The following is a 15,629-nucleotide window of genomic DNA, read 5'->3' on the forward strand; positions in this document are numbered from 1 at the left end:
CTCAGACTGTACAAATGGATTCACAAACAGTTGATTTCTGTTCTCTTGCTCTTGCTTCACACAGGTGTTGGGGGTCCCAACTGAGGATACCTGGCCAGGACTTTCCAAGCTTCCCAACTATAAACCAGGTACAGTCTCACTGAAAGAGCTTCTACATGCACTCTGAGTAACTAACCTTTTAAGAACTGGATCAGTAATTTTCCATAAAAAAATTCAACGCTTTGCAGAAATTAGGGGGGTTTTAGTACATCCCTAAAGCTTAGATTGTTTTAACATTTTGTTGTACCAAGTGCTGAAGAGTCAGGCTTGGCCTACACTAGCACTTTTGTTGGCAAAATTTTGTCAGTCAGGGGTGTGAAAAAACACACCCCTGACTGACATAAGTTTTACTGACAAATGTGCTAGTGTGGACAGCACTATGTTGGCGGGAGATGCTCTCCCACTGACGTAGCTACCGCCACTCGTTGGGCGTGGTTTAATTATGCTGGTGGGAGAGCTTTCTCCTGCCAGCATAGAGCAGCTACACAGGAGACCTTACAGTGGTGCAGCTGCAGCACTACAGCTGTGCCACTGAAAGGTCCGTATTAGACAAAGCCTTAGTTAGGGCTAGTCTACACTGGCAAGGTTAAAGCGCTGCTGTGCCACCTCCACGAGGGGAATAGCTACCAGCACTGGGAGTGCGGCTCCCGGCACTGGTGCATTGTCTATACTGGTGCTTTACAGCGCTGAAACTTGCTGCGCTCAGGGGTGTGTTTTTTCACACCTCTGAGCGAGAAAATTGCAGCGCTGTAAAGTTCCAGTGTAGACAAGCCCTAATTAGTCTACTGCTCAACTTAAAGGGCCAGCATCTCCTATTTTACACTGGACAAGGTGACAAATACTTTTAGGTATGGTCTATCTATGCCTTTTATTCTTATGGAGCTGAGGTCTGAGGCCTTTAAACCTTGTTTTTAAAGGTCACTGCCCCTGATTTTGATGTGGGCAAGGTGAGAAGTGTGTGTGATTTATAAAGCTGGTTTCTTTTATTTCCATGCAGGCTGGTTGAGAAGTCCTGAACTTCAAAGGGCCAGTTGTTTCTTATTTTGATGTGGGCAGGTTGAGAAGTATGCTTTGAAAAGCAGGCTCTCGCTCTGTCTCTTTTTAATGTTTTCTCCTGGGATATATTTCAGAGCAATATATCCAAGTGTCAATGAGGGGGAAACGATGAGCACTGATTCTCAGCCTCTCAGCAGGATCATTCTCTAAGAGAAATATAAAAGTGAAATATTAAAAACCCTGGAACGTGAAATCCATCCATCCGCAGACCTAGCCAGTCTCTCTCACTCACTCCCTGAGAGGTGGGAGGGGGAAATATCTATCTTGAAAAAAAGTGGAGGAGGGAAAAGAAGTGCTTTGAGCAAGAGGTTTACATGTTTAGTAGAGCATAGTAACATCCCTTCAAAGGAGTGGGTGTTGCTCTGTGACCCACTCCAAGACACCCCTCCTTTGACTTCAGCACTTGGACACTAAACATCCCCCATTTTCACATGCTAACTGTGATTGGATGAACAATAACCTGGTCTCACATTCTAAAGGACTGGAATCTTTCACACAATTAGCCGAGACACATTAATCAAACTGGCGTGAAATTTGGAATGTGTCGCCTTCTGCAGCAACTTGCTAGTCTGGCTGGGAAGGGAGCACAGAGCAGACAGTTGGGGGGTAATGATCGGTTTTCCTCACTAAACGCTGGATTGGGATACTCTCACTCATAACAGTGATCAATATTTTATAGCACAAACTGTTCCAGACTGCTTGTGGAATAAGGCAATCCTTATGCAACTAAGGGTAGCATAATCTGACCCAAGGAAGGGAATTTTCTGATGTCACCAGAATAAACAGGGCCACTCACAGGCAGAGTTACTGTAAGTTTTAGCACCAAACTCCACCCAGTCCAAACTGTACACATTCAAATGCTGTCCCAGGTGACTGTGATGACACCAGAGCTGATACACTTCCATCCGTGGGAGGGGGAGAGGGGAGGGCAGGATTCTAGGCAGTCTTGAAATTGTTTAAGTGAAAATGGATCAGGCCATCTTAAGCAGCTCTCTATCTGGTTTTGAAACTGCTTCATCTGAAGTGGTCTGAAAACCAGTGAGAAAGTTTCCACAGTGTAGACAAGCCCTAGGAATTCAAGAGGGCAGAGCAGGCTTCCCAACTGCTGTGGGTGGGGCAGACCGGGGGCATGGGAGCTGGTGGACACATCCCTGTATATGTCCCCTCTATTCAGGCACCCACATGGGGGAAGGAAGAAGGATGTGCTGCAGTCCTAGCAGCTACTGAAGCCACTTCTTTGTAAACCAGCAAGACAGATTCCTTTCCCGTCCTCAGAGCCCCCCCGAATGACTCCCGCACACACCTGGCGGCTCTTGCCATACTCTCGAGCCAGCATTTGATTCTAAATCAGGAATACATGAACCCGTTTGGATAAAATAAGAACCAACCTGGGCATCTGCCCTAGACATGAACTGAACCAACCCATTTCTGGTGCGGGGAGAACGGGGGGGAGAGGGAGGGATAGATGAACAAACATGGTCTCTTTTTTTAAATGTATTTTTCATTTGCACACTGTTCTGCACTTTCTGCTTCCACCCAAAGCAAAAGTGCTGTTATCCCTAAGATATGCCACGCCTGAGGGGAGTATGTGGAGATCAGATGAGAGAACCTTTTCTCTTGAGATTATTTCCAGCCCAGCTGTGCCAATCTAAGTGGCTGGGATAGTTCAGCTAAGCAGACAAACTTTTGAGTGCTTCTCCAAACCTAGATACGAATCTGCATATAGCTAGTACCATTGATGTTCACAGCACTGCACTATAAGCACAGATAACAAATAACCAGGTCCATGCCTGGAGACACAAAAGGAGAATATCACAAAACAAAGCACAGAGGGTCTGATCCTATTCTCATTGAAATCAACAGGAAATCTCCCATTGGCTTCAATAGCACAAGATCAGCTTCAGAACTGAGGTTACCTCACCGGGTTGTGGTCGGAAGGGTTCCTGGACTAGATAGGTCCGTAGGAACCTATTAAAATGGAACCTCCAGGTGTACCTGGCACCATGAGGGGCTCCCCAAGTGCAGCTTTGCCACAAACCCTGACCAAGGTGGGGCATGCAGTTGTGCAGGCCCTGGGGTCAGGGCTGCAATCACTTCCTGCCCACAGGAGGGGAAGTAACAGCCCCATGGAGGATGCTCTCTCCTAGCCTGTACAAGGCAGTAATAGGGCACCTTAAGCCCCTATGCTCCCTTGCATAAAACAGTTCAGAATAGGGCCCTATATTAAAGAAAACTCTGTCCTTCCTTTACATCATTTTAACTCAGCTATTGTTGCTTATGGGCCAAATCCTCAACCGAGTCCAAAACCCAACTGAACAGGAAGGTGAAGCAAGGAAGTCTCCCTCAGGCCAGAAGCAGTGCCCTCGGCTGCAATGTCCACAGGCTAGCCCTTGCACTCCCCCTCTTTACTTAGTGGATACACATAACTGTGGATCCATGGGCACCCTGCCCTTACTCTGACCCTGCCTGCACGGCTGCAGAACCAATCACTGCAGCATGTCATGGGTATGGAAAGTCCCTGTCTGGCCTCTCAGTGGCCCACCTGCCAGTTCCATTGCACTCAGGAGCCACTGTATCCTCAACAGCAATGGCAAGACTTTGCCCTGTGTTTGTTCATGTTTTTGTCCCTCTCCTTTTGCTTCCTGTGAAAGAGGCAGTTGTAGCTCTGTTAACACTATTTTTGAAAGCTCTCATGCTGTGTGAGCTCAAATCCTTGCATTAATCTACTGCTGTGTTCATTTCACCACACTGAAAAGCAAGGAGTTTAAATCCCCTCTCAACTCCATTTGTGGCACGAGAAGGCCAGTGTCTTGATCCACCTCCACTAATGGTTACAAGTTAGACTCTAGACACCAGGGGTCAAAGGCAGGAAAGAATTAGGAATAATAGCACATGACAGTAACCAATGCTTTTGCCAGATTGTAAATTAGTTACTGATATGCTGAGTTTTTCACGTCTCCACTTTCTGACACATGGATTCCAAAGGGAAGGGAACAGTTCATAATGTTCTTACAATTTTGTTAGCACTAGTTGCCTTAAATGCCTTTTACTGCTGAGCAACAGAAGAACATTTGGTGTTTTCTATGTCGGTTAGTATCATCTCAATCGTGATAGATGAGTTTTACAAGGAAGTTCTTCCAATGTAGCAATGATATTTAAAGCAAAAGAGGCTCACTAGTATCATTTATCGAATATATGCAGGCGGCTCTGCTACCAGGAATGGGATTTAGATGCATGCTTCTAAAAATGAGCTTTTTTCCCCCCTCCTCCAAATATAGAGGCATTTTCAGTGTCCCTTGCTTTTTCAACTTTCCACCAGCAGATGGAAGCAAGAAGCAACAAGCACTGAAACACCAGCATCCAATTACATTTTTGCATACAAATGAAGTCTCAGCTCTCAGAGTGTGTGTTTTTTATTTTTTTTTTTAATCTCACTTTCTGTACTGTAACTATGGGATAGAAAGAAATTGAATCCTAAAATGATGGAGATCTTTATTTCGTAATAAACTGCGTATAGTTTTGGTCCCAAAGGGAATAGGAACCCAGGAACTCATGAGCAGTGCCATCAGTCTGCAGGGCAGCTCGCTATGCCTGGCATTGGGCATGTACTGCAGTCTATGCCACACAGCCACACTGATTCTGTCCTGCTGCACCACCAGTTTTGCTGATGATAGATAAATATTTTCTTGAGGCAAGGTGGGTGAGGTAATGTCTTTTATTAGACCGACAGAAGTTGGTTTGAAGAAGAGCCCTGGGTAAGCTTGAAAGCTTCTCTCTCTCACCAACAGAAGTTGGTCCAATAAAAGATTTTATTAAGATGATGTTTTAAAAAAAAGTGAATGGTACAGAGCTTAAGCATAGAAGTTTCTGGTTATCAGGGAATAACGTACAGATTATCAAGGTGTGTGAAATTCGGTTTAAGATCAGGTGGCATAAGGAATACATAATCTGCAATATCCCCAACTGGGGGTAAAAGGTTGACGGGACATTGACATTGTTCATATAATGGCTATGTTCGGGTGCAGAGTATAATGAGTGGATACAATGATGAGGATGGGTTGACCCTCATTTGGTGAGATTTAATGTTCAGTGAGTTTATGGCTCCAGTTTATTACCTCACGCACCTTGTCTCTCTAATATCCTGGGACCAACATAGCTACAACAACACTGCATACAAGTATTTACAAGTAGCAGCATTTAATATCATCTTCAATGTTCATCAAATGGGATTGTTTACTACTTTAACTTTTGTCCTCTAGGTTTGCTTGTCTCATTATCTGCCCATTAGCGGTTTACCTTCGTTTTGCAATGGGGAGGTCTTTTCTAATGAGCAGACATTGCATTTTGTATTGCTAGAAAATAACAGAATTACTGAGAATCTAGGGTTTGCACTCATTGTTAGTTAAGACCAATCAGCCATAAATGGTATCATTATCTTGTGTGTACATCACCATAATCATATATCACTTGATCAGTATTTCACCCATTTTGTTGAACAGTATTCAAAGATCCTTGAATTCCTTTATCTTCAATCAGTATCTATTTACATTGCTTTAAAACTGTAGATCTGTTTTACCCTTTGGGGCAGGAACTATATTTACCTGGGTGTTTGTAATGTGCCGCTTACAATAGCGCCTCAAGCCTGTCTGAGGTCTTTGAGAACTACTTCAAATAAGAACAGTAATAATATTTTCCACACTAATGAAGTTGGAAGGTGTCCATCTTGCCACTGGCCTTGTTCAGAATATAGGAATTGTCAAACTAGATCAGACCCAAGGTCCGTCCAGTCTGTCTCCTGTCTCTGACAGTGGCCAGAAGGAGATGCTTCAGAGGAAGGGGCAAGAAACCTTGCAGTGGGCAGATGAGGGATACTTTTCCCCCTCCACCAAATTAGGTCTCATCCTGATCCCTAATAGTTAGAGATTGCCTTAAGACCTGAAGCATGAGGTAGTTACAAATTCTGGCAGATGTAACTACTTGTAAAGGATTTGAAAAACGTGTTTTTTAATATTAGTCCTGTATCCCCAGGGATTAAAGCAAGTAGCACAATTTTGTTAGCTCATCATATTTCAAAATGGTTTTTTTAAAAATGCTTACATTTTGTCTAGTCTGTCATTTATTGTATTTAAAGTTCCTTTCTGAATTTTGCACCTGTTCCCAACTGTAATAATAAAATAGTAATTCAGACCGCAATTCAGGGAAAGATTCATGTTCAGGAAGGGCACTTAAGCACATGCTTTACTTTATACTTAACTTTAAGTCCCAGTCTGCTTTCCTGAATAGAGATGGATTTAAGCACATGTGCAAGTTTGAATGATTTTGTCATTGTTTGACAATGATTGTTTGAATGATTTTTGTCAAAAACATTGACTAAATTGATACATTTCCATAAAACATTCTGATTTTGTCAAATCAGCATTTTCTGATGGAAAACCATTTTGTCAGAAAAATTTCAATCAGTTACATTAATAGGCAAAAAGTTCTATAATAAGCTAAATAATTATAAATCATGTAAAATTATAAATAATTCTATACTCTCTTTGGGATAACATTATTTCTTTTCATCCTTCTTCTTTGCTCTCTGCTTTAGAACAAACTGCATCTCTACTCAAAACAGACAAATAATTACCACAAATTTACTAAAAGGTGAGAAAACAAAATAAAACAAAAAGAAGGGGGAAAGGAAGATCCCAGGGAAATGGTTAACAGTGATCCAAAAGGGATACGGATCTGAGTTAATTTCAATGATTGATTAGAGGACGGGGTTATAAAAGATGCTAATAGTAACTCCCAGGGAGATATTTCCAGAGTTCTGGCACTAAAACAGTAATGAATTTAATCACAATTTATACAGTCAGCTACTATTAGTGACTTTATTAGCATTTGGAGGCAGGAGACGGCTACATTTCTGATGTATTGGTTACACTGTGATACAATCTAAAGGTGTCAGCTACTTGTTTGCCCAGCCTAATGGGGAAAAACTGTTGCTGAAAAGATTAAGTTTCGAGAGCTTCTTAATTTATGTCTTTGCAGACATGTCTGTGCATCAAATGAAATAATGCATCACCCAGCCCTAAAGCCTGGCTCACCACTGTCTTGCACCCTGTGTATTTATTCACAATCACTTTCCAAGGGTGTAAATTACTACACAAGGTGCAAGGCAGAAGAGACTCAGGCCCCCAGTTAATAGTCTACCTGAAGTAGCTTGTGGCTCCAAACAAGGTGGCTGTATTAAGCAGTTACGCTGCTACCAAAGGCAAACAACGAGCCTGATGCTACACTGCTTGAGCCAGACCCTAGCTCTGAGGCTGTTTTGCACCTGTCCACTGGCACAAAACTGGCTTAGCCAGCTACCTGAGGATCTCCCTGGTACAAAGGTAGCCCCATGTGGCATGGGGCTAGAATATGTGGCTCTATGCTACTCCATCCAGTTTCTCTTAGGATAGAGGATGTGGCCAAGGAAGAGGGGCATGTAGAACACCCTTGTTCTCCAGAGATCGTCATCGGTCACAACAGGTACTTGATGGCCTTTACAGATGGGCACAAGCTAGAGCACCCTTGAAGCTGCTCTAATGTATACTGGGGCCTGCCTCAGGACAGGGGGGCATAAAGGTAGCACACAGCCTCCTTCCAGCTCCCTACCTACAGGACTCCATTGAAGTCATGCTGCCTGAGCTTTCCCAATCCCAACCCACCACTAGCCCTGAAACTCCTCTAACTTTGAGGGAGGTGTGACAGGGAGCTTGTCCTGGGATGCATGTGCCTGACCCAGCAGCCTGTTTCAAGGGGGTTCCAAGGCAAGGAAAGGGCTCCAAAGAATATGTAATCTAGCCTCAGGCTGCATTAACTTTTCTGAAGACTCCTGGTGAGGTTGGTGGAACAACAATGCACGTCCATTCCTCCAGCCTGGCTTACCTCCTTCCTCTACACCAGGGGTCGGCAACGTTTGGCACGCGGCTCGCCAGGGTAAGCACCCTGGCGGGCCGGGCCAGTTTATTTACCTGCTGACGCGGCAGGTTCGGCCGATCGCGGCCCCCACTCGCTGCGGTTCGCTGTCCCAGGCCAATGGGGGTGGCGAGAAGTGGCGCGGGCGAGCGATGTGCTGGCCGCGGCTTCCCGCCGCCCCCATTGGCCCGGGACGGCGAACCGCGGTCAGTGGGGGCCATGATCGGCCGAACCTGCCGTGTCAGCAAGTAAATAAACTGGCCCGGCCCGCTAGGGTGCTTACCCTGGCGAGCCGCATGCCGAACGTTGCCGACCCCAGCTCTACACTGAACCTGTGGAAAGCTGTTCAGAGATCTGGGAAGAAGTGGTGGGGTGGGACCATGTGACTGATATAACCAATGTCCCCCTTTGGAGCAGAAAGCATAAGATCTGCACACTGATCTCCGGGAGGTTGAGCTGGCTCTCCTACAGCAATTAATTACACTCCCTGAATTGTACATCTTTGTGTTTTCATCAGAATTGAAGAAGAATTTGAATTGGAGTTGTTTAGGTTGCCTCATATTCTCCTCTCCGGTGTTTTCCTAAGACTAGGATTTGAAAAGCCAATCAGCAGAAGGGACCATCCCCCATCGGGAGGAGGAGGGGGTGGGAGAAGGTATCAAAGAACTGCCATCTGTCCAGTCACATGTTTATTAATTAAGTTATAGTTCTCAGGATGTTCCAAGAATAAACCTAGAGTGTATTTTTGATCTTACCTAAAATCATATTTTTTTAAGCGCCTACCTACTCTTCTGTACCATTGTGCAGATTACCATTGTGGCAGATTACTAAATATTACATTGCACTGTAAAAGTGAACCCTGGTTTGTCATAGAGCTCAGTCTTAATTCTGTTTGTCTGATAAATCATTGTAAAGTTATATGTTAAGGCAGCTAAGTAAGTCTGGTAACAGTTTTATCCCTTACTATCTCAGATCAGTAGACACAATACATTGCCTTGTGGCAGTTTTGGGAGTGCTACTTCAATTACACTCAGTACTGCAAAGGAATCCTATAGTCATTGTAGTAAAACGATGGTAACTATACACCCGTATAGCTCAAACTTGTAAGTCAACATGGTGAACATTAGTAAGACTGTTGTGCTTTCAGTGAGACAGCACTATGGTTAGGACATACTGTGGACCCAATCCTGAAATCCTTACTGACTTCAGTGGGAGTCTGGCCTATGAAGAGACTTCAGGAATGGTCCCAAGATTAATGTAATTAATTTAGCAGTTTCTTGTAATATTACTACAATAGCTATAGTTCTGCCTTAACCTTCGCCTTACTGTAAAACCTGTGGGTTTGATTCAGTTCTGCTGCTAGGGGTGCCTGGAGTTAGCTGTGCTCTAGAAGTGTTTGCACTGCTACCCACCATCAGTGATCTGCCAAGTGAGGGCAACTTTTAAATGTAGCTGAGACTTCATAGGAGTCCTCTGCCAATAGCTTCTGACTCTGGCTGCCCTGGCCAGCACTGCACACTTTGGGTCACATTCATCCCTGTTCAGAAAGCCTGCTTAATACATATCAACCGCTTAAATCCCAATTAAGTCCCATTTTGAACACCATGTGCTGTACAAGTCTGCTGTGGGCTTTCCACACAGATGTGAACGTCTCCTTGGAAGCTGCATTGGGTGATTGTGGACATCCTAGCAAAGTGGGGAATCACAGGAGCTTTGTGCCTCTACAATCCCACCCCAACAGACTTTGCAGGAGGCATAAGGAATGGCGAAGAAGGCTCCTTTCACTCTCCACACCTCAGTGCACTCATGCAACGGCCAGGCGCTACCTTGTGACCCTAAATGTGGATATACTGGGCCAGATCCTCCGCTGCTGTAAATTGGCACAGCTCCATTGAACTCAGTGGGTGAAATCCTCAGAGGGTGTACATCATCCTAAAACCACTGAAGGCAATGGAGCAATATATCACCACCACCAGAGGATCTAGCCCATAGAATTTTTGGACTACAGACTACTGCATTGTGGAAAAGAATGGCTCCTTCTGAGCCATTTCAATCTAAAGGGTGCAAAGCAGCTGCAGGAAATCTCACATTAAAAATTATTTTGAAGGCTTTGGTGTTAAAATGGCTGTGCAGATGCAATCCTTCCCTTGTTTGAAATGAAATACAATGGACCCTACTGATAGTTTGGGAGAGAGTGAAACTCCATTGAACAGTGAAGTGGAATGAAAGCCCTGAACTGTGTCAGTGCAATGCAATGTGCAGATTGCAATTCCAGTGACAGGGAATTGTTTGGTGATAAGAATGTACCAGTTAAAAAGCTCAAAAGGGGATTGTTTCTTTTTCTCTTTTTTGAAAGCTTCAAGTGACTAGTCCATACTATGGATGCCATACATATGATGTTACATTAATTTTTGAGCTTGAAAAGTGGAAGATATTTGAAAAATTTGTTTTCATTCTCAATGTATAAATCAAAAAGATTCCAGTTGTTTTGAAAATTGACCACTAAAAAAACCAACCCCCTCCCAAACTGCAAAGTCTCCAAGGTTTCAGTCTGCTAGAAAGGTTATAAAGCAAGCATGACAGTAGGAATCTGGATAAGCCACTTAGCCATCCTAGAGCAGTGGCTCTTAACCTTTCCAGACTACTGTACCCTTTTCAAGAGTCTGATTTGTCTTGCGTAACCCCAAGTTACACCTCACTTAAAAACTACTTGCTTACAAAATCAGACAATAAAAATACAAAAGTATCACAGCACACTGTTACTGAAAAATTGCTTACTTTCTCATTTTTACCATTATTTTATTTATTTATTATTTTAATTATAAAAGAAATCAATTTGAATATAAATATTGTACTTACATTTCAGTGTATAAGTATATAGAGCAGTATAAACAAGTCATTGTCTGTATGAAATTTTAGTTTGTAGTGACTTCGCTAGTGCTTATGATGTAGCCTGTTGTAAAACTCGGCAAATATCTAGATGAGTTGATGTACCCCCTGGAAGACCTCTGCATACCCCCAGGAGTACACGTACCCCTGGTTGAGAACTACTGTCCTAGAGCCCTCACTCAGGCTCTGTCCTGCAATCAGATCCATAAAGGCGAAAGCTTGTACCTATGTGGGAGCTCCTGGACCTCAGTGGTCCTCTCTGTGGGTGTAAGGGTCTGCCCAGGCAGATCTGCTTGCTGGATTGGGTCCTTGGTTCTGACTAGGCAACACTACCCCTGATTTCTTAGTCTTAGGTTTTGGGGACTGATCTTGCTTCTGTGAAAGTCAAAAGCAGAATTCCCACTGGCTTTAATGGAAACAGAATTAGGCCCAAGACCTGCTCTCATAGGTGTATGAAAAGAAAGGGTTACAGACTGGTAACAGCCTTATTAACATCAATGCTGATATTCAAATCCTATAGGAATAATGTATATTTATAAATGCTACAGTGACAGATTCTATAGGAGCCTTTGAAATTCCAAGTGCATGTTTTTGTAAGGGCTCAAAGAATGGTTGTTTGCTTGATTTTTGTTTAATCTTTTGATTGCATATTAACTTTCTAGAGAGGGTCGTCTCCAGTAGACCTCAGAGGCTCCAAATGATCTGTGCCAGGTAAGCTACCTATGACAGCAACGTCAAAGCGGCCTCTGGGTTTGTTTGTTTTTATATGCAACCATTTAACTTTAAATGAGCTCCCTTCAGTGAGTTCAGGATGAGTACGTCAGTTCTTAGTAATAATCAGACCTGCCATAAGGTAAGCATCAGATTCTGAGAAACTGCAGTAGGGATAGGCACGTAGTGGCTTTATTATTCTCAGACAAGCAGCAGTTCAACAGCATTATGTGTGACTATTTGAGGGGCACAATTTGATTCAGGAAGGTCATGCTTTCCCAGGCCCTCTGGAGCAGACTTGATGACCAATTTCTCTTGCATAGAAATAGTTGATAGGAATATTGCCAGAAAGAGTTAGCTAAGGCATACAGGGGTCTTGTCTACACAACATCAGAAAATGATCTTGGGGTTAGTTAAGGCAGGAGAACTCACATTCTTCAGTGACCAAATGCTACTAGAGATGGCCTGGGCCTTGATTTAGCAGCTCATCCTAAAGACAGCACTTCAAACAGGGCAGTAGAGCACCTTTCTCACTCACTCTCTCCTCTGCTAGAGTGTCAGCATTAAAATAGCTCCCCCTCCTCCTTCCCTCCACTGCCAAGGAAAGGTATTTATAATCTGGGAAATTGCTTTTCACTCATCACAGTACCCAAATCTATTTCAGAGGGCCTGGTCACTAGTGTCTGATTTGATTTGATCAATAATAGGGAAGTATTATTGTGAAGTGGCCCCGAGAGGGTTGAAGTCATCCCTGGTCACTGCTAGCTGGCACTTTTTAGTCATATAGGTCACCTCAGAGATAACATCCCTGCACCTTAATCCCTGAAGATCGGATTTGAGGTCAGGAGGGGAACATTGCCTGATCATGGACTGGCAGCAGCCATGCGGTCATCCGTGATGAACCTGGCTGCACCAGATTAGTAATAACTCTGTGGAGGTTTTCGCTGCCTGGAATAAAGCTGCACAACGTGGCCATGGACATTCAGCACTACAGACCTTCCCTGTCTAAGCCTCCCATTGTGCTAGGTGCTTTGCACACATAGGCTAGCCAAAAAGACTATTCCCACTTATAGCAGAGAGCAGCTAGCCCACCTGGCTCCTGCCTCTGCTACGCTCAGATAAAGTCACTCAGACACCCTCGGGTTCTGAAACCACTAGTGCTTTTATTTACAAGTTTGTGCTCCCACCACCTTCTCACCATACAACTTGTACAGCTCCGGGTTCCTTGGGTCTGAACCCAGGCAGGAAGGGCTTGTCTCCTTGGGTGCACTCCCTCACTCTCCTCCATCCCACCACCCCATTGCCTTCTTCCCAGCGTCTTATATAGCCCTGGCCTGGCAGCTGGCTCTCATTCCCCAATTAGGGCAGGTTCTTTCCAGCCAGCTCCACTTTATTCACCTAAATGGGGCTGGAATGGCAGGGGGCTGATTCTGCAGTGTTTCTGCTCAGTGCCCTGTCACACTGCTCCAAAAAGCTCACACACCTGTAGGTCCAGGGTGGAATATGGCTTTTACACAGTAACTACCCTTTTAATCATCATTGTTCAGTACCTCACTGCTTTGTCCAGTACCACTCCAGGGGACAATATGCTCTGCTGTAGAGCTGGCATCCTTAGCCTCTGTTCTGAATTTCTGAAAGGAGACGCTGCTGAAGTCTTCAGAAAAGTACTGTTCTTAGATGCACGTGCAATTTTAATCAGTGTCTTCAGAAACTTTCAGGAATACACAAACTATCATTTCTCTAACTTGGATACCAGACTCCCTTCTTGCTACCATTACAAACAGGGAAATGGATGTATTCCCTGAAACCATGCTGGGTGGCACAGCTTCCTTCTCACTCGCCACAGTCCCTTGGTAATAGGACCCAGTCGCTAAAACTTGAAAGGGTCCATTAAAGCTAACCCCAACGAGCTGGCCAGCGCCTTAGTGGCAGAGTTCTGCACTGAATGCTAAGCCAGCTCTGATTCTTCGTTTCTGACTCTCTAAGTCAGCAAGCTCTAAACACTACAGAGGCAGCACAGTCAGCCCTTGAGAAGGGAAGAGAACTTCATAGTGTTAAACCCTCCATGGCCAGTTAAGGAGTTCTACTCAGTGCTTGGAAGCTGTGTGGAGTCTGAAAGAGGGGTACTGGAAAGCTTGGTAGCATAGCATGCAGCCTTGAGGATGGGGTTACCAAGCAGGGCAAAGGGGATCACAAGGAGAGGAGAAGAAGAGCCTTGCAGCCTTTTTCTAATGGTCGGCCTTACCACAGGCTAACACCTAGAATTTGAGTCCCAGTATCTTGCTCCCCTAACCAGCAGGGGCTGGTATGGTTTTGCCTGAGGTGAGAATTGAGCAATCATCCATCACAGCCTAGAGTAGCTAAGACCTGACTTTTTCCAAAGCTGTGTGCTCTAGTGTCTCATTTTTTTTAACATCCTCTCTCCTCACCCAAAGCATGAGGCACTCTGTGCAGCATAAGCATTAGAGGAATGAAACAGTAGGACACATGGGTGATACCAGTCCTGTGATGTCATTTAGAGGGGAAGCACCAGCTGGGGTAGTCAGTAGAAACACAACAGGCCAGGCTCTGATGTGCCACCTGATGCTGAAACACCAGGAGCAGAGCAAACAAAGTAAAAGCTGTAAAACCAAAAGCACTGTTTTTATTTGTTTGCTTGTTTGTTTGTTTTCTCTCTTTCACTTCCTAGTCTCCCAGCTGCAGTTGTCTCTGGGAGTCAGCCACTTGCCATTGACATTTGCTGGGCATATTTTCTTGTTTAAAACATTCATCCTGAGCAAGTGATTCACATCGGCACACCTCCAACCCATTTACAGCCTAATTGCACAGCCAAACTGGAGGGTAGTAGATGGGGAAAGGATATTTTATTTGGCTTCTTAATTCTGAACGCAAATCTGGAGGGCCACTGAAGGTATATCTCTTCACAACCAAGAAAAACCCATGGCTTGCCCATGCCAGCCTACTCGGGCTTGCAGCGCTCGGGATACGGGGTTGTTTCATTGCTGTGTAGACTTCCAAGCATGGGCTGGAACTCGAGCTCTGGGACCCTCCCACCCTGCAGGGTCCTAGAGCCTGGCTCCAGCCTGCGCCCGAAAATCTACACAGCAATGAAACAGCCACAGCATGAGCCCAACTTGCTGCATAGACATACCCTGACAGGTCTAGCAGAGTATTGGCAAGTTGACATTTGACATTTTCTCACTTATACATTTCTAAGAGTCTGACCATAACAGTAATTTGTGAGGTTCTAGTTATGACACATGTAATATACAGCCCTCAGTAATTGCTAGCGTCTTTTTTTATTCCAAGCCCTTTCTTTGCTAAGTAACAATTTATCTTCAAAAGGAAGAAGGGAGGATTCTAAACAGGTTTATTTGGAGATAGGATTGAACCAAATTCTTGGACATATGCACCCTCAAAATGTAGTAAGTTCCCATGAAGCTCCAAACTTCAGGACAGGCCCCTATCTCCATAACGGGCATACCCAAATTCCCCAGATTGTGCACCCCCCCCCCCCCCCCCCGCAAGCTTTAAGGAAGTTCAGATCCAGATCTGGTTCCAGATCTTAGCTATCTGACTTGGACCCATCTCTGGTGCAATTTATTTCTCTTGCTTTTCTAGGCTGGGCCAGGTGCCAGGAGCTGAAGACCTGGCATCGAAAATGTTAAAAGCCTTTCCTCGAGAGCGGGTCTCTGCACAGGATGCACTTGTTCATAACTTCTTCAGCGCTCTGCCGTCTCGGCTGTATCAGCTTTGTGATGGTACGTTATCTCCTGATCTCATCTCCGGAAGAAGGGAGCTCCTTCACATTTGATTTGTTAAGAGCATCCCTAGTAAATTCAAAGCCTGAGGGCTCCTGCTAGGCTCCCATAAGCTGCAAAGTTTTGGGGCTCTAAGCTGCAGTTTGAACAAGTGTTAGCTTTTTCCCCAACACATGAGAATATCTTCATATTAGTAAGGAACATGGAGGGGACCTTAATAATGGGGGT

At 44.5% G+C, this 15,629-nt stretch overlaps 1 protein-coding gene across 1 annotated transcript in view; it reads left to right on the forward strand.

The window, feature by feature from the left end:
• CDK15 (cyclin dependent kinase 15) overlaps positions 1-15,629 on the forward strand; it is a 49,113-nt gene that overhangs the window by 25,694 nt on the left and 7,790 nt on the right. The window contains exons 10-12 of the mRNA XM_024196484.2: positions 65-128; positions 11,592-11,640; positions 15,262-15,401. Coding sequence (XP_024052252.2) covers positions 65-128; positions 11,592-11,640; positions 15,262-15,401 — 253 coding nt within the window. The remainder of the gene's footprint in view (positions 1-64; positions 129-11,591; positions 11,641-15,261; positions 15,402-15,629) is intronic.

This window comes from Terrapene carolina, unplaced genomic scaffold (genome assembly GCF_002925995.2).
Source record: "Terrapene carolina triunguis isolate 2854851 unplaced genomic scaffold, T_m_triunguis-2.0 Scaffold62, whole genome shotgun sequence".
NCBI classification, from domain to species: domain Eukaryota; kingdom Metazoa; phylum Chordata; order Testudines; family Emydidae; genus Terrapene; species Terrapene triunguis.